The 23,123-nt window shown below is 41.3% G+C and overlaps 1 protein-coding gene across 2 annotated transcripts in view; it reads left to right on the forward strand.

Moving 5' to 3' along the window:
* Window positions 1-23,123, forward strand: part of LOC133409013 (metabotropic glutamate receptor 4-like) — a 152,824-nt gene that overhangs the window by 61,901 nt on the left and 67,800 nt on the right. For both annotated transcript variants that reach the window (XM_061688485.1, XM_061688486.1), the window contains one exon: window positions 11,154-11,370. In XM_061688485.1, coding sequence (XP_061544469.1) covers window positions 11,154-11,370 — 217 coding nt within the window. The remainder of the gene's footprint in view (window positions 1-11,153; window positions 11,371-23,123) is intronic.

Consider the following 23,123-nt stretch of genomic DNA (forward strand, 5'->3'; position numbering starts at 1 on the left):
CTGAGGTATGGTGACGGGGTCTGGTCTTGCATTTCAGCCCATCGGTTTGTTCTTTTTGACAAGAAGGAACACTGATTAATTATGTTGACCGCTACATTTGTATCTATGTTGATATTTTATTTAAAAAAAATTGCCTTTACGGTTAATAAAGGTTTTTACGATGGTGACAGTTTGGACTCCGGAGCCAATTATTCCAAACATAATTGATCTCAATGTGCAATTTTTGTTTTGAAAGCGGATCGTGGTTGAAACTCGGCGGTAGCGCTCTGTCGATATAGAAAACACAAGAGATGTTAGCAGCACTGTAGTCAGGGTCAGCTCAAGTTGAGAAAATCGAGTTCAGACCTCCTCCTGCAGCCTTGTCTCCCGGTAATTGTGTTACCACAGACAGAAACTACATTCTCAATTATACTTCCACCCATCCGTCCATTTGCCATGCCTATTATCCATGCAGTACACGGGATGCAGGGAGCCGCTGTACCAGAGAACAGAAGAAAAAGAAGAGACAATTTAAAATCGTTGTGTTCCCTTACTTTGTTATCCCATGAACCTTGGCTAGCCGGAACTGATTGTAGGCCCATGCTAAAAAAAAAAAAACCTTGAATGTCAAGTCTTGCTTTTCCCAGAGCAGTGGTGCCTGCATCTTTAATAAAGCACAACAACAATAAGGGCGTTTATGGAGTTCAAGAGCTTCGATGAAGGCTTAAATGTGCCCACAAAAAAAAAAAAAAAAATAATAATAATAATAATAATAAATAAAACCTGGATGGCAATAGGTAAACAGGAGTTCGGGCTTCATCCAAGTAAAAAAAAACTATTCTTCTGGAGCCAAAGAAATATTAAAGTTACAAAAAGTGAGGGATATTGGGATTTTGGCTGACATACAATACATGATAACATTCACAGGTGAATTTAATTTCTCAACATTTTGTTGTTACAGTTACAGTACTTTTTGCACAAGACTTTATCATCTACGGGTGGAAATTATTTTACCAAGGCCATACTTGGACTCCACAAGATCAACATCAGCTAAAACAGACAACACTGTACAAAACAACAAATATTACAACACAACACAGTACTGCTACTGAAAGTGCAATTAGTGTGGAAGCTTTGTTATTAGGTTCAGCAAGGTTGGCTGTGGGCAGACCAATGATTTTTTTTCTTTTCTGCAGCAGTGTTGGTTATGCGTGTGAGTTTAGTCCGGCTTTTAACAGACTTTTATAGAAACAGGTGGAGCAGTGCAGTAAAATGGATCGGATAATGTTTGATACAATAACAGAAGGAGATGTGGAGCGACATTGAGTCCTCTGACTTTGCAGATAGCTGATAGCCTCTGGTGACTCTGCTTTTTAATATCCCTGATGTGTTGGTCAAAGGTGTGTTTATTGTCCAGTGTTACTCCAAGGGAGGAGGCTGTCTGCTATTTCTATCACTTCGTTGTTGCTGGTGATGTGTTACTGGGGTGTGGGAGGACTAATTATTAACTTTTGTTTTGGTGACACTGAGGTGGACGGGTTTCTCTCACAACACTGGGTGAAATCAGAGATGGTGCTCTGGTAGTCCAGAACAGAATAGAAGGTGAGGAAAGTGATGATAGCTGAGTATTTGAAGTAGTTTGTCCCAGGAGATGGGCTGATGCAGTCGTTAGTGTAGACTGGTGTGTACAGGAAAAGACTTAACACACAGCCTTGCGGGACTCCAGTGTTGGTGGCGAGTTCTGGTAATGTGGTTGCGCCACAAAGCTTTATGTTTGAGCTCTACATCATCCAACAGATTTCCTGATTGAAATGAGAATTTGTATTTAAACAGTCCTCTTCATCATGCTTTTCACATTTTGACATCGACTGACAATTGCTCAACAGCACTTCACCATTGCGAGACTTCAAACAGGATGTTCTCAGGGAAACTAGCAACTGATCTTAGTGTCACAGAGTATCATCAGCAGGTGGCAACAGGGATACAGAGAGACTGGAAGAGTCAAAGAATTGGAAATGTAGTAGTTTGATTGGTCAAAAAGCTGTCATGAATTTTATATTTAGCTCTTTGTTAGAGAATGTGGAAGTTGTGCAAGAAAGTACTGAAATATTGAACAGTTCGACATTCAAAAGTTTAGAGAAGGTCAAAATAAGTACAACTACAAAGATTAAAGTGCATTTTAGCTTCATCCTGAACTTTTTGTGAGTAGTGCATTATGCATTTTTCCCCCTAATTTTCCCCCACGTGTGCTGTGATTTCATTTTCATTCACAGCAACCACTATGTGTCCTTCAGCAAATAGCAGCATAACAACACACAACTTTGACAGTGTTCCTTCTTTGCATCCACTGGGTGAAAAAACTTGTCTCAGTCCATTTTTTAGCCCTTTTCCCCCTGTGACGACGCAGTCTATGTGTTTTATAATCGTTCTTCTGCTACAAAGACACAAGACCTTTTGCCTCAATCGCATCTCCGGATGCCTCAGTAACCTACGATTGATGCTTTCAACAGAAGAAGGAAAAGAAGGCCCTGCAAAAAGATATACTATTTGTACCTATGGAGGAGATCTTCAGTTCCCTTTTTGGAGGTGTTTTACCAGAGCCTTTCTGATGCACTCGCACAGTCTAGGCATCCTTCCACTTCCTGAGCCACTCTTAGCACCAAAGACATTACTCAGTCATGGTGGAAGCTAACAATGATAATGCTTGTAAATGTAGCTCTTTATATATTGGGGAAGGTCTTAAAGCTTGTAAAATGTGAACCTCACTCCACCTCATTATTGTTGCTTCCCTAAAGAGGATATACTATGGAAAAAATACTCTTTAATGGTCACTGAGGTAGCATGGGTTCCGTTCCCACTCAGTGAGAATGTAAATATAAATGGTTGCCTGTCTCTAAATATGAACCATGACTGACTGGCAACCAGGCCAGAGTGTAGTCTGCCACTTATAGAAAATCCATCCATCCATCCATCCAAACATTTTCTATATTTCTTGTCCTCACTAGGCTTCCAGGTGAGCTGAAGCCCATGCCATCTGAGTTTTGGTGGTACACCCTGGACCAAAGTCATATTAACACATTCACTGCCATTGACGGCTTTAGAAGTCAAATATCCATGTTAACAGGGAAGGCTGGCAGTGAATGAGTTAAAAGAAAGTCTGGACGGTGACATGCGAGGGCACCATATTTCAACCTAGCTTGATATAACATCACAAGCAATGCAGCGCAATTGACTCTTTGCAAATTTTTACCATGTGTAAGGAGTATTTTCCACAGAAACCTCACAACATATATATTTTATATTAATCTCAGATTGTTACCAAGGCCAGTCAGTGCACTACAAGAGAAATACGCTACGATTATGAAGACAACAACACTTTTTGACCAAGGCTGTCAGAAGGGGCCAGGCGATGCATTGGCGATTGCACCCCTCTTAAAAAACGTTTGAAACAATATATTATTCTTTATTCATTTGTTTAAAGTAATAATGCTGTATTTAGTTTCATTAATATTTGATCATGTAAGAGTCAACTTCCCATAGGCAATGTCTTTCTGGGGTTTTCGGGAAACAATACATCTGCACGCCTTGTCCCCGATGAGTGGAACAGCCTACAGCCACACAACAAACCATTTTGCCAAATATAGACTTTTAAAAAGCCAAAAACTGTCCACAGCTACCACATGCCTATACTTTAAATGTAGTTGTAATGTAGACACGGGGTCCCTAAATTATGTGACATGGATTTAACCAATGACAGAACATGCTGTCAGATCAAAGAGTGTCCAGACTTTCTTTTGATACGTCTTTGCCTTGGACTAGTCACCAGCCAATTGCAGGGCACATTCAAGCATTCACACTCACATTTACACCTATGGAAAAATTTGTTTTCATTCAACCTGCATGCATGATTTTGGAATGTTGGGGAAAGCTGGAGTACCCACAGAAAACCCACGCCAAGATTCCAACCCCGTTTCCAGCGGCCGGGTGAACCAGACCCGTCCACAGCTCAAACAAATCAAATCATAGTTCTTTTGTTCACAAAATGTTGGTCAAAGACCAATAAGTGTTTGGATTACTTACGGTACTACCATTTCAACTCATCTGGAAGTGTTTGGATTACTTACGGTACTACCATTTCAACTCATCTGGATTTATTCATAAATCATGACCTTCATGTTGTTGTGGACAGCAGCTGGACACCTTAAAGGTATAAGTGTTTACGTAGAACTCGAAGGCAGCACCTCTCCGTGAGCCAGACATTCCCCTAATTGCCGTCAGCTGCCGGCGGCCGGCGCAGATGAAAGTTTGACTTTGTTGGAGTAAGCCGAGCAGCAAATAGCGGAGCCTCTCTTGAATGGAAAAGCAATCCCCGCATAATGATACCACAAATCAGATTCTCGCCGCTCTCAAGATTGCGCCACAAACAATGGGGACTTTATGCCGTCGTTCCAATTGAGGCGTTGTGATATGAAGTGCCCAGGTGCGCAGTAGTGGAAATTAATTTATTATCCCCATTATATTATTACACAGAGACCTCATTTGTCTCTTTTTGTGTATGTTTGTGATCCATCACATTGGTTCTCATGACTTTACATCATATGCGACTTGCTTATCTGTCACACCCAGTCTCACCGATGCTGTTTCCACTATATTTAGGGTACAATACACAAAACTTATGACAAAACAACTGTTTTTTTAATAATTACACTGAATGTATTTTAATGTAATTTGGTATGTGCAGTTTTTGTAACAATTTCAAACCCTTCTTTTTAATTGCATCTGATCCAGATTTTGAACAAACTTCAAAGCAACATCCATTTTCTGAGCCACTTCTCCTCACTCGGGTCGCGGGCGTGCTGGAGCCTATCCCAGCTGTCATCGGCAGGAGGCGGGGTACACCCTGAACTGGTTGCCAGCCAATCGCAGGGCACATACAAACAAACAACCATTCACACTCACAGTCATCCCCTCTCCAATTAATGCATGTTTTTGGGGATGTGGGAGGAAACCGGAATGCCCGGAGAAAACCCACGCGGGCACGGGGAGAACATGCAAACTCCACACAGGCGGGGCCGGGGATTGAACCCGGGTCCTCAGAACTGTGAGGCTGACGCTCTAACCAGTCTCCACCATGCCGCCTCAATGTAACATCTAAAAATGTAATTTTTAAAACAGCTTTTTTTCTCGGTGTTATAGATCTGACTGTCTGCCATCTTGAGCAGAACTCAGTGGGGAATAAGAGCCGTTGTGCTTTAACAGGATTCAAATAAATAAACTACTAAAGTCTCCTGATAAGACGTTCTCATAATGTCTCTGGGGTGTCTCTTTAAAGTATATTGGTCTACCCCCCAAAAATAATGCCTGGAGATTTCATCAGCTGGCTTTAAACCACTTCATATTTCCATATCTCACATTTGACCTTTAATATTTTGACAGCAGACTGAGTTGAGAGGAGGAGACAAAGCTAATAATATTTAACTCGTACGGAGGCTTTTTCTTCCACATGCTTCATTCATGGGTAGGTTCAAAAAAGCGGAAGTTGATTTTCCGGATTTATTTGAGATTATGAGATTTAGCTTCCAAAGTGGTCCGCAACCTAAGAAGCATGTTTGAAGTACTTGCATTGCGGTAATTAAAATGTGAGCAGAATGCATTTGCTGCATGGCTGTGAGACTATGCTAACATCTGTTTTATGGGAAATTTAGCTTTAGTTGTCCAAAGTGGTAAACAAGCCACGTGGTATGTGTAGAGGTACTGTTCAAAGAATTACGGTGATACAAATGTGAGCTGCATCGTGATATACTTACTCGGGTTAGCACTTATCCTTTCGCTCTCCAAAGTGGTAAGCGAGCCACGTGGTATGTGTAGAGGTACTGTTCAAAGAATTACGGTGACTCAAATGTGAGCTGTACGGTGATATTCCAAATCAGGTGTACGCTAGTTGCACAGCTACGCGACCACGCTGCATTTTGCTTGTTACCCAGGGTTGAGCTTATAGCAGCAGTGCTACCCAAGACTTGAAAAGAGTCTTTTATGTGCATAACCAACAAAATCTTTTTATTTACCCTAAAAATCTGTCTGCCAATAGGCTGTAAACCCCCCACTCGCACATGAGCTCCTTGTTTGCTTCTCCATCGTAAGTGCTCGGTGGGCTCCCTGGTGGTCTCTTTGAGTATCTGAGAGGCCACCGGGTTCTTTGAAGCGCCTCTCGTGTGTACTTAACGTAGCAAAGGCTCATCTGTAAAAGACAGGCACAATTAGCATTGCGTCAGAAGCAGTATTCTGCAAGGGTGTTCTGCTTTTTCTTTGGCTTGAGTGACGGTCCACCACAGATGGGTACCAGTGATGGCCAAGAGAAGCGTGACGGTCACCATAAAACAGGGCATGTAAAGCAGCTTAGCAACAGAAGCGGTGCTTTGCATATATGTTTTTGAAGATGGCAGCATAGACGGCACGGTGGTCGACTGGTTAGCGCATCTGCCTCACAGTTCTGAGGACCCGGGTTCAATCCCCGGCCCCGCCTGTGTGGAGTTTGCATGTTCTCCCCGTGCCTGCGTGGGTTTTCTCCGGGCACTCCGATTTCCTCCCACATCCCAAAAACATGCATGGTAGGTTGACTGAAGACTATAAATTGCCTGTAGGTGTGAATGTGAATGTGAGTGTGAATGGTTGTTTGTTTATATGTGCCCTGCGATTGGCTGGCAACCGGTTCAGGGTGTACCCTGCCCAAAGTTAGCTGGCATAGGCTCCAGTGCTCCTGTGACCCTTGTGAGAATAAGCAGCTCAGAAAATGGATGGATGGATGCCACCATAGAAGAAATGAAGAGAGGAAATGTGACACTAAGCATGGGACTGTTTAATTTCGTTACATTCTACTTGATTGTATAATTGTGTTTTTATAAAGTACACTATTAGAGTGCTATTTTAAAAACATTCCATTTTGTCGTCTGTTTTTTTTTTTTTTGGGGGGGGGAGGCAGGAACAAATTAATTGTATTTCCATTCATTTCAATGGGGAAAGATGATTTGCGATACGAGTGATCAGAGTTACGAGCGTGGTCAATTAAACTCCTATCTCAAGGCACCATTTTATTCTATGCTTTGGCTTTTTCTTTGCCGTTTTTTTGTCATGTCACCAGACACCAGATAATATGTGATGATGAGCACCCTGGGAAGAACTTTATCCTTAACCTTAACATTAAAACTCTAGAGACAGCTGGCATTAACCCTCGATGATGACAACGTGTAATTGTTCAATTTGCGTCAGGCAGCCGGCGGAGTAAACAAAGGAGATGTTTTCGTGGAGGGATTAGCGAAGACAGGAGGAAAGCGGGGGGAAAAAAGCACAGGTGGGAAGTTATTAACATAACAATGCCAGGTCGTTGTACCTGCCTGCTGTTTACTTGTGTTTAGCACACTATTTTACCACAGGGATGAATAATTGTCAGCTCACTGGTGATGTTCACCTTCAATTGATGGAAACATGGCTCATGTGCTGGAGTCAATGGAGGGATGAGGTCACATTGTAAAGCGCTGCCAGTATGGTTAAGGTTACATACTGTATGTGTTATACTGTATATTATCTAACTTTTCACTATTCTTAACTATGTACAGGGTGGGCCAAACAGGTATACAGTAGAATTTTTAATTGAACTCATCTTTTGTTTGGCAAATTGCAAATCATTGGCGTGAAAAACAAAGAAAGTAGAGTACAGCAGTATTGGAAAGGTAAACCGGACTAAGGCACTTCCATGTTAAATTGGCAGCTAATTGGCTGCGAACCCATCACGACCTCGCTCGAAGTATGACGATGATTAGCCAACAGGCCAGCGTGACCGAAACACTGTGGAACTTACCAAAACGATGAAATTATGAATGAAAAGAAAAGACAATCTGATCAGGATTTGTTACCGTGGTTACAGAGGGAGGGCAGAAAATGTGTTTTTAGCAAAAAAAAAAAAAAAAAAAAGGATGCCAAATTAAAAAAGCATGTCTGTGGGAAGGAAGGTGTTAATGAAGGCAGAAAGGAAGCTAGGAGGGAAGAGCGGAGGCTTTAAGCGATGGAAGGACAGCTGTACGGATCCATGATTAAAACATCTGCTGAGGGAATAAAACGAAGGTGGGAGGGAAGGAAGAAAAGAAGAAAAAGCAGGTCTCGGTTGGAAGGAAGTTGGTAAGGGAGGAGGGCAGGAAAGCAGCTGTAAACAATGGAACGAAAGATGCATGAATAAAAATCAGGTGTGAAGGAAGGAAGGAGGGAAAGAAGGAAGGAGGTCAGAAAGAAAAAAAAGAAAAAAAACAGGTCCTAGGGGAAGGAAGGCAGAAAAGCCATCAGAAAGGAAGGTAGGAACAATGGAAGGCAGAAAAGGAAGTTGCAGAAGGATGCAAGACAGAAAAGGAACAACAACAACAGGAAGGAATGAAGAAAGGCAGTCAGGAAGGAAAAGATAGGAAAAAAACTGTACACATGCAATTTACAGGGGGTACGGAAAGTATTCAGACCCCCTTAAATTTTTCACTCTTTTTATATTGCAGCCATTTGCTAAAATCATTTGTTCATTTTTTTCCACATTAATGTACACACAGCACTCAATATTGGCGGGAAAAAAACAGAATTGTTTAAATTTTTGCGGATTGATAAAAAATTAAAACTGAAATATCACACAGGGAGAAGCGGCTCAGAAAATGGATGGATGAATATGGGGTGCTGTGTGTACATTAATGAGGAAGAAAACGAACTTAACTGATTTTAACAAATGGCTGCAATATAACAAAGAGTGAAAAATGGGCAACGACACACTGAACTGACCAAAGATTCAATAACTCATAACTGTGACTACAAACATGAACCCAATCTGTTTCAACGTTGTTTGGTCATTTTAAACGTATTGTCGTTATTCCCCTGTTTTGTGGGTATCATTACATTTGTCCTCGTGGCCATCACAAAAAGACCAAAGAAAAAGCATACGCTATGCTACGTCAGGATGCAAAATTATGAACTTTTGGGGGAGGAAGGGGAATCCTCCACAGATCATTTGGCACTAACGCTAACATAGTTAGTTAGTAATCACCGTGACCCCGCCCCTGCATTCGCATGAACAAAAAAAAAAAATCCTCTGTCAAGACACTTTCTTTGGAGCCTCTCCGCTGAGCTGCGCGACGTCGAAAGCATATAGCTGCCCATGATGCGGACACACATCTCCTGCCAAAGCCAGCTACACTAACGAAGCGGCGGGACCAAGTTTTCCGGACTTAACTTTAACGATAAAAGATGCTGGCGCAGCTTTAGAGATAGATCCAAACAGGTAACAGCAGCGCTTTTTGGAGCTGGCAGTATGACGACGCTCCAAATTGCTAATGGACAGACAGTAGTGGCAAAAAGGAATGGATTTGGGCGGACGTGTCAATCAGAACAGGACGCACGAAAAAGTCTCAAGGACCCATACCGTCAAAGACAATATAGAATCTTTAATTAGACCTAACATTTACATTTTTCTAAACATCGAAGACCATTTAAGTCTTCACGCTTTTGCAAACATCAAAGAGAGGTTGGGCTCTTCAACAAAACTTACCTGTTTTTTGTCAACATCAAAAGAGCAATTAGAGTTCAGTGAACCTAATTGTTTCTGCAAACATAAAAGTCGTCTTGAAACCCAACGTAGGTGTTTTAGTAAAGACAGTTTAGTGTATTAAACGGACCAGGTTTTGTAAACATCAAAGACCATTTAGTCTTCAATGAACCTATCCTTCTTGTTTTTTTTGTAAACATAAATGACATTTTAGTCTTGCACATACATAACCTATATGTTTTTGTTAAATTCAAAGACAATTTACAGACTTGAATCCTGAAAATTTTTTTTGTAAACATCAAATACTACATTTCGTTTTCTTTAAGGAACCAAAGACAACTTGTCAGCATCAAAGATCCTTTTGTCTTCAGTGAAACTAAAACATTTTTGCAAACATCAAAGGACAGTTTGGCGTCATTAAGTTTAACATATTCAGTGGACCTAACATACCTATTTTTGTAAACATCACAGAACATTTACTCTCCAATTAACATAACGGACATGTTTTTGTAAACCTCAAACAAAATTAAGAGGTTTAATCTTCAACGGACCGTTTTGTCTTTCAACATTAAAGACAGTTGAGCGCATTCAAGTGACCTAACATTCTTGTTTTGTAAACATCAAAGGCCATTTCATTTCCTCAAAGAACATCAAATACCTCTTAATCTTCATTTAACCTAACATACATGTTTTTGGAAACATCAAAGACAACTTAGTTTTCTAAACATCAAAGACAATTTAGTCCTCAATTTAAAAAATAAGAATACCACAACTGGCGCATGGACATACACGATACACACTGAAAAGCATATCGTTAGTTCCGACACACCCTTATCTTGCTTAGTAAAGTTGCCGCATTACCCGCCTGAGAAAATATACGACATTTAATAAGCGACATGTTGAAATATTAAACAATGCACAATTTATGCATTTCTATCAGCTTTTGAGTGTGCTTGGTACATCAAAAAATAAATACATAAATAAATAAAAAAGTGTTATTCTCGGTTTCAGACTGTACCCGCTGAAGAGCTTACATCGAGTAACATACTGTAGCTGACAAGAAATAATTGCCAGGTGCACTTGCCACCTCTTTGCAATGGTGTAAATATCAAAATTCCAGTCTTATGTGTGTCACTGGAGTGAAATATTCATTTTACTTTCAGTCAGACAACATATAAATAGATGAAAAATGCCCCCCATTTCAGTCATTTTCACAATAGTTTTGTTTCATTAACAGCAATCTCCTGGTAAAAATGCATTTTAGCGGTCTTGAACATAACCGATCTGACAGGAAATTCAGTAAACGTCGGAAAGGTGTCAAGGATTGATGCCATTAAAGGCTGTATCAATACCTAACACGTAACTTTTTGTAAACATCAAAGACAGCTGAAAGTCTTCAACGGACCTATCATACATGCATTTGTATACCAAAGACCATTTAGTCGTCAGTGAACCGAATGTACGTTTTTATAACCATCAAAGACAAGTTTTGGTCGGACCTAACATTTACAGGGCATTTTTGTAAATATCAAAGACAGTTCAGAGTGTTCAGGAACCCAGAAGTCATTTCCAAACAGGACGACATCAATGTTGCCCTTCTGTCCAGATCCCGCAGGTGAGCTACGCCTCCACGGCTCCGGAACTGAGCGACAACACCCGCTACGACTTCTTCTCCCGGGTGGTGCCTCCGGACACATACCAGGCGCAGGCCATGGTGGACATCGTCAAAGCCATGCGCTGGAACTACGTCTCCACCGTGGCGTCGGAGGGCAACTACGGCGAGAGCGGAGTCGAGGCGTTCATCCAGAAGACTCGGGAGGACGGTGAGTGAGTCGAGCGAGTCTGTGTGTGGGTGGTTAGCGTGCTAAAGGTGGCGGCGCGGATTTTCCTCTTCATCACTTCACCCGAGTGGACATATTGTACTGTGCTGCACACGATTGCCCAGGCCCAAATCCATTAGTTCCAGGACAAGGAAATCATCGAAAGCACTTTGATAGAATCTCAAGAAGACTTCATGGTGCTTTTAAAATGATTTTTAAGGCTTCATACGTATATTTGTCATGTAAATGGGTTGGAGGTGTCAAACACACTCTGCTAATCAATCATCCTTTTTCTATCGCCTATCCCAGCTGAGAGAAGCTGGGTACACCCTGGACTGATGGCCATGCACACTCATATTCATATTCCCTATGAACAGTCCTAAATGAACCTAACATGCACATTTTTGGAAGATCATACGGGGTGGACATGCAAACGCCACACAGGAAGGCCGGAGCTGAGATTCGAACCGCGGCCCGCAGAACTGTGCGTCAGACTTTAAACCACTACCGCACCGTGCTCCCACTCAACTATCTTAGTCTGTTTTTTCTTTTTTTTTTTTCTTTGGCAAACTGGGTTACGTCTAGGAATGAGGCATGGAATACACTTGTGTATTGATTAGCGCTGTCTTTTTGAAAAACACATCCCCCTTCTGTAAAGCTGCACTCTCTATATTACGTTTGCAAGGTGTGGTGGGAAAAACAAAACAAAAAACTGCCTTGCATACAATGTGAAGTACTCACCCAGCGCCAGTGTTAGGAATGAAAAAGTAACGACATAACAGTCGCAACCATTTTTTAACGCCGTAACATAAAAAATGAGTAATCAAAATGTAATTCACAGGGCATATGTTATGGAAAATGTACGTTTTAATTGTTGGCGACTGTAGTGCACGCCTCTGGAATGTTTTTGTAAATTCAGCTCCCAAAGCCAGTTTCACTTAATAACATGAAATTTGGTAGGCCTTTCAATCACGGCCACAAAAAAGTCTCAAGAACACTTGAGCGAAAAGACACAGAAAGTTTTCTATTGATGTTTGAACCAACCATTTAAGGCTTATTTTGGCCCTTTTTAGGGGCCCTCAAAGGAAAAACCTGCTCTCGAGATTGTGTTCGGGCGGATCACGGCACCAAAGTTTGATGATTCGTCATCAAAGATGAAACTCTAATATTAAACTCCACTCCAAAATCCTGTCCCTGCAGCCAGTTGTACGAAGCAACATGAAATTTGGTAGGATTGTCTATCATGACTAGACCTACAAAAAACGTCTCTGGAACCTATCTCCAAAATCACACAGGAAGTCTGTCATTTTGCGTCGCCACAGCAATTTTAGGTGCTACTTTGCCATTTCTAGTGGTCCTACCAACACAAACTTGTCATAGAGACAAACATAACAAGTCAGTCCACAGTCAGGAGTTTGACCAAATGTGTGATGAAAGTCCCGCTTTGAAGAGATTCAGAGGTGCCCCCTACTGGTGGTATGTGGTGGTGGTAAAAAGTACAGATGCTCTTATTTCGCCGTATTATTGTAATATAATTCATTACCAACATATGTTACATCAGATTTTGGAAGTAACCTGCCCAACACTGTCCAGGGCCTAATATGAAGAGACAGCCCACCAACGTTAGAGAGGTTTCTTTGTGTGAAGCTTGGCTAAATAAAGTAGCAGAATGCTGAGGAACATACGTTCTCCGAGCTTTTGATCCGCTCCAAGAGGGTGGGCGTCTGATTGCGCACCATGAAACCGCTCTTGGCACCGCAACGGCAGCACGATACGAGATTGGCAAAGCTACAAACTCCACTGCAGCCCTCACTTCTGTGGCTCCTGCAGAACCACAAACCGGCACTTCCAGCGCATGCTTCTCACTGAATTACGCAAATTTTAATTCCCACCCATCACTCTGCTTGCCATTTTGTCCAAACAGTATTAAATATGAGGAATGAAACAGGGCTCATCGGCAGTTAAAATCAAAGTCAATATTCCATCTCAGTGAGGACGACGTCGTCTTCATTAAAAACTTGCATTGTTAAGACTGCAGAACGAATTTAAGCTGATATTTCAATTTGTGTGCGTATTATAATTCCATGAGCATACTTGTTCGCTTGATTCACTTTGTTCCATTGTTTAAGGCTTAATATTTACAGAAAGAAGTCCAGTAAATTATGTGAGTCAGCTACTTTAGCAACAACCCTGCAGTGACCTGCTTTGAATTCATAGTCTTGCGTACCTCCCATAAGAGAACGAGCAATAAAAGAGAGAACAAAGTGTGCTAGGTGCTGAATATGAGAAGAAATTTAACGATCGAGTGGGCAGAGGTTTTGATTTCTGCTTTTCAATCTATCGCGCCTGGTAAACACCTTGGCCTCGAACGCTCCCGTTTTTGGTACCTTTCTGACCCAGGATGCTATCCTCTCACTGCGATAAATTGAAATTACTTCTGTGAAAGCACACACACACGTAAGAAAACATCACACACAGCAAGCGGAAGTGTCTGCTGTCCAAATAAAAACAATTTGCTTGTCTAGACTTGTTTCACCCAAAAACTTTGCTATGACAGCAGAAGACTATGCTGAAAGTTTGCAGATTATATTTGGGTGAGAGCAGATTATCCTGAAATTTTGCTTATATAATCCGATAGGAGTTAGGGTTTGGTTTACACTCTGTTAGGGAGTCTGACAAGCATTTTGGGCAGGTTGCTGAATAGTTTGGGGATTTAAAGACGACAGACCCTTTCCAAAAAATTTGAATATCGTGGAAAAGTTTATTTATTTCCATAATTCCATGCGAAAAGTTAAACTTTCATAGATTATAGATTCAGGGCCCACATTTCAAACAATTTCAAGTATTTATTTGTTATTTTTACACAATTTGGGCTTCCATCTCATAAAACCCATAAAATCAGGAATTCAAAAAATGTCAATACCGTGACGAAATCACCAATTAGTTCTCAGTTTTTGAAGAAAAAAAGAAAAACAAATTAGGGTCACATTAAATCTAAATCTAAATACGGTAGTTTCAAAACAATACGTTAATATTCAATACTTGGTTGGGAATCCCTTTGCTTTAATCACTGCCTCGATGCGCCCTGGCATTGAGGCAATCAGCCTGTGGAATTGCATGGGAGTTGTGGAAGCCCAGCTTTCCTTGATGCTTGCTGTCTCTTCTTTGTTTTTGGGTCTGGTGCCCCTCATTTTCCTCTTGACAATACCCCATAGATTCTCAATGTGGTTTAGATCCGACTTCACTCCGACTTGGTTCAGACTTTATTATGATGAAAGGCAGGTGCAAACGGGATCGCACAGCAGTGCCAGGATAGCGCACACAAAACTAGAGGCAGTGGGGAAAATTTACCCACTTGTGAAATGCCAGAAACAAAAATTATCACGAATATCGACTATTCAGCAATGCAGTTTTGGAGATTGTGAATGATCTAAGGAATGACTTGGAACCAGTCACAAGAAGGAGTCATGACATATAACCTCTAACTAAAAAACCCCTGTCAACGCTGCATTTCCTTGCACCTGGGTCCTTTTATTTCAACGCACTGCAAGAGGCTTGGTGCTAGTCTCTCACAAACCATTTTTTTGAGTGTGCTGTCCCAAGGATTGGCAGATACATCCAATTCAAAGGGCGAGTTAGATCAAACAAAACATGGCCTTTACCCGGTTGATAGCTTACTTACTAACATTATCCGAGCGATCAATTTATTTTTTGTAATTTATTCATATGTTTGTTTATTTTCCACTAACATTTTTTAAGGAAGGTAAAAAAAACATGTTTCAGATTATGGTGGGATGAATTTCCATGATATTAGCAAAGTAAAAGCTATACTGGGATGGATTCAGACTACGGTTGAATTTTACAGAATATGTTGGAATGGTTGAATACAACTTTAGGCAAGAAGGCACAACGTTGCAAATTATTTGGTCGAGCCCATTTTGGAAAGACTTCAGACGATATGAGGATGTTAGAGATGTTGGGAGTGATGGTATATGGACTATATTAGGGAAGTTGCAGACCATATTAAGGTGGTAGAGACTTTGCTGAATAACATTAAATAAAACTGACGAGTAATGTTATCGAAAGCGGTCTAATTTCAGATTTCTTATTCTCTCATAAATTGATATTATTAAATATGAGATTGGTTTCAAACTGAGTCCCAACTTCGACTGCAGACGTGCAACTCCGCAGAGATGTTGATTACTTTGGAACATTCCCCCCAATAGATGTCATTAATCAACTTAATGAAAGACCGTGTCAATAAGACCCCTAACAAGATTTCCCCAGCAAACCGACGGCCTGCCCGACAGCCACATGAGAAAGCCTGCTAATGGAGTCACTGCCATCCCGGTTTGATGTGGAGGATTACAAGCATTGGCTGCTCACATTGGGTGACTAAGTAGATGCAGAGAATGCAAAATGAATAGCGGGGACTCAACAGCAGCCTCACATTGTTCCATAAAGACAATATTTGAGAGTAAGCCCAAAAAAAAATAAGAATAATAAAAAAAAAGGTAAGACTGTGCGGAAAGGCTTTTTTATTTCTTAATTTTTATTTATTTTTTTGCCTTTCATGATTTATTTACCACAACAATAATGAGTACAATATGTTCTCCCTCTATGATGGATTTACTAAAATAAACTGCACTAATTATAAATAACAATCGATTGTAAGTTCCATATTTAGGTCCACAGTGGGTCTCAAACCCAAGACCATTCTGTCCCCTTAATGACAAAGCCACACATTAATATGCAGCTAATGTTTGCTTGTCAAATAATCTCCCCAAATGCAGTATTAAACTTAAACTCTACTGGCAAATAACAATTTTACAAATGCCTAACTGACACTCGTGAACTCAACCATAAAAAATTGAATTATGGGCACGAGAGTGATTTATTTCCAAGGAACGTGCGGTCATAAACGTAAGGACAAGTGAACGGTCGGGCGTGAGAATTGATGGCAGTCGATGAAAAGATTGGTGTTCATCGAAATGATGACAAATTATCCCGAGGGTGAACAGATTTCACCGTAATATATCTACTTGTAACAGAAATCAAGCATGCGGTGGCTGTCAAAATAGGATGCATCGTTTGGCCACATGAGTATCCAAAACCGTTACGGTTGGAAATCCATGCAATAGTTGGTATGTACGTGGAAATTCATTTCCCACACAGTACACATTAACTACATTCGTAATTGCCTCGTGCTAACGCCCACACTACTTTCCAAAACGAATACAGTGCAGCTCAGACTCCGACTAGTGGACGTCATAGCTTTGCAATATGCTTTTGGCAGTCCGCCGCACTTGTTCACTCATTAGAAATGGCATGTCACAAACATGAATTATAGTTCTGCACACACAAAATAAACAAGCGAGACGCAAACGCGACTTGCAGTTAAATACCCTCCCCCGGGATCTCCTGACGGAGACGAAGCAATAACAAATGCCCTAGGTTTTTTTATCGCATCACACTGTTCAAACTGTTGCTATTGTTCAAACTGTTGCTATTGCACTTGTCTACATTGTTCATTGTCTAAAAGAGAAGAAAAACTATTGAGGTTGCGCTTTCCAAAAACCAAGATTTAAGTTGTTGTACCTTTAATATATTATTGATTTTATTGTTGTATTGTTTTGTTAATTTGATACTTTTCATCTTTCATCTTTCGGCATATGTGTCATGGCAGAGCGTAAATAGAAAAAAAAAAACATATTGAATTGTGCTTTTTCCGATTGGCAGAAAGAATGGGAGAAAGTTGTGCAAGATTCATTCAACACATCGTAGCAGATGATTCCTGAGAGCTAGTCCGCTAACAGCTAGCTAGCTGGCTAAAAAGGAGGCTGATGTTCCCAGCAAGCGTGAATTTACACATTTTACGGCATCGAGATGGGCGCAAAACGGATCCGGGCTTCTACCTTTGGCCATGGTATGGCGAGGGATCCTGGTTAAAGTAGGCTGTTTTAAACTAAAAATAAAACCTTTTCCGGAGGGAGACGCGGAAGCTGAAATGCGGCAGCCAAAACGTACCAGCGTACTCTGCTTCCGGTTCAATAGATAGTTTTCAAATAAACAAATTATATTTGTATTTGTTGGACAATGAGATGTCTTTATTGCAGAACAGTACAAGGAGTAAGGATTCAATTCTGATTTGGAAGTCATTCGTAACTGTCAACGCAAATAGCGAATGTGGTTTTCGAGGGTGAATACAAGCCCTAATATTAACGTTAACTTGACTTTGTCGAAGAGTGGCTGGTGGCATTCTCGTAAAAATAATATTGTGTTGGTGCTATCGCCTGCTCTGGCAGCCACTCTTTCTCAGCGTGTTTTGCAAATCCTTCTCCTACTGAGCCGCGGGACCTGAAAAAGGCTCACTGACTGCTCGCACAAACAACGAAAGGGAGGAGGTGGGGTGAAAAAAAATCTAATACTGCTCAGAATTGGGCACTAGGACCTGCAATGTAAATCCAGCCTTAGTCTGTAGTTAAGTTGACTTTCATGTAAGTTTTCTGGTAAGATGGCACTCAAGAGATGTCCGTTGTCTTTGCTTCCCACAAGGCAATAAGAGCAGAGATATTTAAACGTCGGTCATAGCTGTCACCCGCAGGGAAAGATCAAGCGTGATGTTCCATCTTACATCCACAAAGCCCGTAATATCTGAAGACTGCAGGCCTCTCAACCTCTTTATTACACGACAAGACCAAAATAACCCCTCTGAGTCCCTTCAGATTTGTCCTGTCGCAATTTGCTTAAACAATTACGCGCCGGCGCTTAATTGGCCGAGGCGACGAGCTGAATGATGATTTGGCTGCCTCGCCGACCTAATGCTGGAGTGACCCTCTTAGTGGGCGATATATCGCACCAGGCAATTTTCTTAAGCAAGTAACGCCGCGTGAACCTTGATCCAGAACATTAGTTATCACGTCGCTCCGTCGGGAGGAGCTGTGCGCTTCACGCGCTTCATACTTCCACAGTATGTGGGTATAATTGCATATCTCCTCAGTTTTCATGCAAGGAAATGCTCAAAATGCGGGGAAAAGTCAAGAAGCAGAAGCCATGGATTAGGGTGTGGGGGAGGTTACGGGTGGTGGTGATGGATGGAGAGTGTGATGTTGTTTAATTGCTCTTGAAGTACCCTGGGGGGGATTCCGTGCCAATTGGCCGCAAAATGCAATGTGAATTGCTACAGATAAGGTGAGTCAAGACAATATGTGAACAGTGGAAGATAAACAGAAACGAGAGGATGATTCTTGCCTCGTTTGAAACAGCAGGCCAAACAAAAAAAAAGCTAAACAAAAACAGTGATTACATTATATATACATTTTTTAAAACAATTTATGCCTACTGCCCGTTAATTTATACTAATGTACAGTGAACGCCCGTTCATAGTGGAGGAAATGTTCCCACCCTCTTTAGGTGAAAAGCTGCAATCAAGCGACCATATATATAAAAAAAATAATAATGAACAAAAAAAAAAAACAACAAAAACAATCTGAGGTCACGTAGTCCTGCTATAACGCAGATTTTTCTATTCTTTATTTGCATGTTGATACACATTAACAATGTGTTGAAAAAGTGTGTTTAAATAAGATCCAATATGATCGCAGTGTGCAGGAGGGCATTAAGGCTTTTTATATGGTCTCTCTATCATCGGTGGGTCTGGAACAACTACTGCGATGAAGGCTACACTTCCTAGAGCTTGTTAAGTAATTATCACACATGTGGACCTCCAGCCAAGAACAGATTGTGATTTGGGTCTTCCTACATGTGGACTCGAAAGCTAGTGAAGCCAGTAAACTGGCAGCCATAGGATAAGTTTTAGATTAGCAATATTGATTTAGGAGTTGTGGGGGGGGGGGGGTAGCAATAAAACGTAGCATATGCCAAAGACGAGAGGAGTATAATTTGTCAAGAGCTATATGTATAAAATGTGCATGACTGTGTTGGATAGATTTGTCAGGGAAAACAAAGTACTGTGTGGGTGGCCAATCTACACTTTTTCACGTAATTTCCTTGAAAACAATCATTCCCTGCGAGATGCTGTCAGGTAATGAGATTTTGAATTTGAATCAATTAAAAAAAAAAAAGAAAAGAAAAAAAAAAATCACATATAAGCAGTGGATTTTTACTTTATTTATTTATTTATTTTTTTACACACTTTCACTTTTACTCTAATAAAATTTGTAGCAAGTGGCGACATGGGAGTAAAAACACATGTATATTAAGATAACTGAATATGTATTTTGGCTCAGAAGAACTCTAAGTAGTAGTACGAATGGATGAAAAAGAAGAAAAACAATCATGCACTGGTCTTTACAATTCCCAGTGCAAAAAGCAAGGTCCATAAAGACACGCTTGGATGAGTTTGGTGTGGAAGAGGTCCATCAAACTCCACTGGGATCAAGTACAACAGAGTACTGTACTCCCACTACTACTACTGCTTTGAGTTTTGCAACTACACCCATGTATTGTGCGATAATTAGTGGTAGGTGGGCGGAAACTGGGGGGGTGGGGGGTGGGGGGGGGAGTCTAAGTAAGGCTTGCATATAATCACATTTGGATTAAAGGATTACACTTTAAAAAAAAGAACAAGAGAATGGCACCATGCTAGGTTTGCAACTTAAAAAAGAGACTGGAATCCAACTTCATCTGTGCTACATGAACTTCACAGGATAGATAACCGTTAGCTGCTCAAACATTAGTTAAGCTTCATGTCAGTTAAGTAATACACAATACAGAGACTGAAAGAAACAACAATGTGATTGTGAATGTGTAAGGATGGCAAAATAATGCAAGTACAGATACTGAGAACTAAGTGGCTAATGTGCAAATATACAGTGGGTACGGACAGTATTCAGACCCCTGAAATTTTTCCCTCTGCAATATAAAATATTGCAGCATTTGCAAAAATCATTTAAGTTTATTTTTTTCTCATTAATGTACACACAGCACCCCATATTGTTGAATTGTTTGCAGAATTATTAAAAAAGAAATACTGAAATATCACACAGCCATAAGTATTCAGACCCTTTGCTGTGACACTCATATATTTAACTCGTGTGCTGTCCATTTCTTCTGATCATCCTTGAGATGGTTCTACACCTTCATTGAAGTTCAGCTGTGTTTGATGATACTGATTGGACTTGATTAGGAAAGCCACACCCCTGCCTTACAGCTCACAGTGCATGTCAGAGCAAATGAGAATCATGAGGTCAAAGGAACTGCCTGAAGAGCTCATAGACAGAATTGTGGCAAGGCACAGATCTGGCCAAGGTTATGAAAAAATGTCTGCTGCACGTAAGGTTCCTAAGAGCACAGTGGCCTCCACAATCCTGAAATGGAAGACGTTTGGGACGATCAGAACCCTTCCTAGAGCCGGCCGTCCGGCCAAACTGACCAATCAGGGGAGAAGAGCCTTGGTGAGAGAGGTAAAGAAGAACCCAAAGATCACTGTGGCCGAGCTCCAGAGATGCAGTCGGTAGATGGGAGAAAGTTCTAGAAAGTCAACCATCACTGCAGCCCTCCACCAGTCGGAGCTTTATGGCAGAGTGGCCCGACAGAAGCCTCTCCTCAGTGTGAGACACATGAAAGCCCGCATGGAGTTTGCTAAAAAAAAAACACCTGAAGATTCTGTGGTCTGATGAGACCAAGATAGAAATTGTTGGCCTTAATTCTAAGTGGCATGTGTGGAGAAAACCAGGCACCGCTCATCACCTGTCCAATACAGTCCCAACAACATGTTAATATTTATTTATTTGTATTTTTTGTGGGGGTAAAGGGGGGGCGGGGGGGGATATATATTGAGAGCAGCAGGTGATTCATATTCTGCTGAAGGACGATGGCGTCCTTGGCCCCTTTTAACATCAAACTCAACTTTGCTTTGGTGTATTCATAATTCAATTACTTGGCAGCGTGCACTACCGTCGTGATGGCACACCTCCGTCCATTTGCCAAAGCATGCGCGTGCACTAATGGCGCATAAATGCAGTTGAGTTCCAGCAGAGGAAACTTAAGGAGACTGCTGTGAAAACGCCCTCGTGTTAGTGAAGCAAGTGAGGATACGCGCGAAGGTGAAAAACGCGACGCCACCGTTTGTTGCCACAGCGTGCAAAATAACCTTGACGCGAGAAGCCGAATTGCATTTGGAGAGAGGAGGGAAAGAAGACACAAACAAGATTTCCATATGGTAATAGGCAGCACAGTGAGATACAAATAGGATTGGTATTATTCCATTACCACTAAACGAAACATTTGAAAGGGAAAAGACACAAGAGTGGGGTTGGATTTTAGTGATTACGAAGCAGAAGCAGGCTTATTCCTGGCCTCGCCTGTGGAAAAGATGTCACGTCATGCCTTAATATAGTTTAACGAGATATGGCGGTAGCACGGTTGCCTCACAGTCAATAGGTTCTGTGTTTGAATCTCAAGCTGTTGTTCTGCCCGTGCTTGTGTGGGTTTTATCCCGAAGATGGGTGATGCAGCAGGACAATGATACTAAGGACAGAAGTAAATCAACACCTGAATGACTTCAATTGAAGAAAATACACCTAATCTAGAGTGGCCCAGTCATCATCCCAACAATATCGCTAAACTGAAACCGTTTTAAAAAGAGAAATAGTCCAATATTCCTCCTGATTAAGTTGTTTGATCTACAGGAAACATTTAGTTGATGTTATTTCTGCCAATGGAGGCTCAACCAGTTATTAAATCTAAAGGTTCACCTACTTACTAAAATAGTTTTATAACAATGTACAGAATAGTCCCAAATGAGCAAGACCATAGGCGACTCAAATGAACAAAAGCAGTCTGTGTACCCCACTTTCATTGAGATTTTGCAGGGAAACCAAAGCTAACACTTCAGACGTTTGACTCGATCCACTTCCATCATATTTCTTATTTCAGCAGTCGCAATTCGCCGTCACATTTTCATCATACATCGACCATCCGCCATCGCCGGTGACCTGAGACAATGGAAAGCGCCAATACCTGAGAAACATAGTCATAACAATGTGCCAATCAAAATCAAAGCACTAATCAGAGTATAGAAGTCTGTCAAGTGGTATGCTGCCTCCTGTTTGCGCAATAAATCTTCTTTTTCGAATGTCATTCCCCTCATTCATTCCTTACATCGATCCACAGTAACCATGTACGTATTTATCCTCTGCTCGAGAATGTGGCGTCACCAACATCAGCAGCGTGATCAATGGATGCGGGCAGCTGGGGGTCAACAATCATGACGCCTGTGTTTACTGGGGCAAAGTGTTGTGGCGTACGCAAAAAGAAAAAAGAAAAAAAATAGGAATCAATAAGACAGCTATCATCATTTGCGGGGCCTCGTGAATGACTCTGCCGCGAGCTGGAACGTACACAAAACACTGAATTGCATGTGAGGAAGAGACTGAGACTGCGGTGTTTCGCACAGCTTCTAACAATCATTTGGTGTGTGTGTGTGGGGGTGGGGGGTAGGGGGGGGGGGGGTCATGTTGCTACCAGCAACAGCCTGGGCCATCTCCACTCACCTCATAAAAAAAACCAAAAAAAAAACAAGGCTCTCCATCATGTAATGAATGGCGTCATTTATGAGTGCAGAGTTAGAGGAATAATTCAATAGGTGGTCAAAGTCAAACTCACTCGCTCTCACTCATGACTGCTGCAGCTCAATACACTTTTCATGAATTTCAAAGGCTGCGTCCGATTGTTTAGCTACTCAGCCCGCCATTATACAGCCATAAGGAAGCCAGTGGACATTTGGACATTTT

This window comes from Phycodurus eques, chromosome 10 (genome assembly GCF_024500275.1).
Source record: "Phycodurus eques isolate BA_2022a chromosome 10, UOR_Pequ_1.1, whole genome shotgun sequence".
In the NCBI taxonomy this organism is placed as follows: Eukaryota; Metazoa; Chordata; class Actinopteri; order Syngnathiformes; family Syngnathidae; genus Phycodurus; species Phycodurus eques.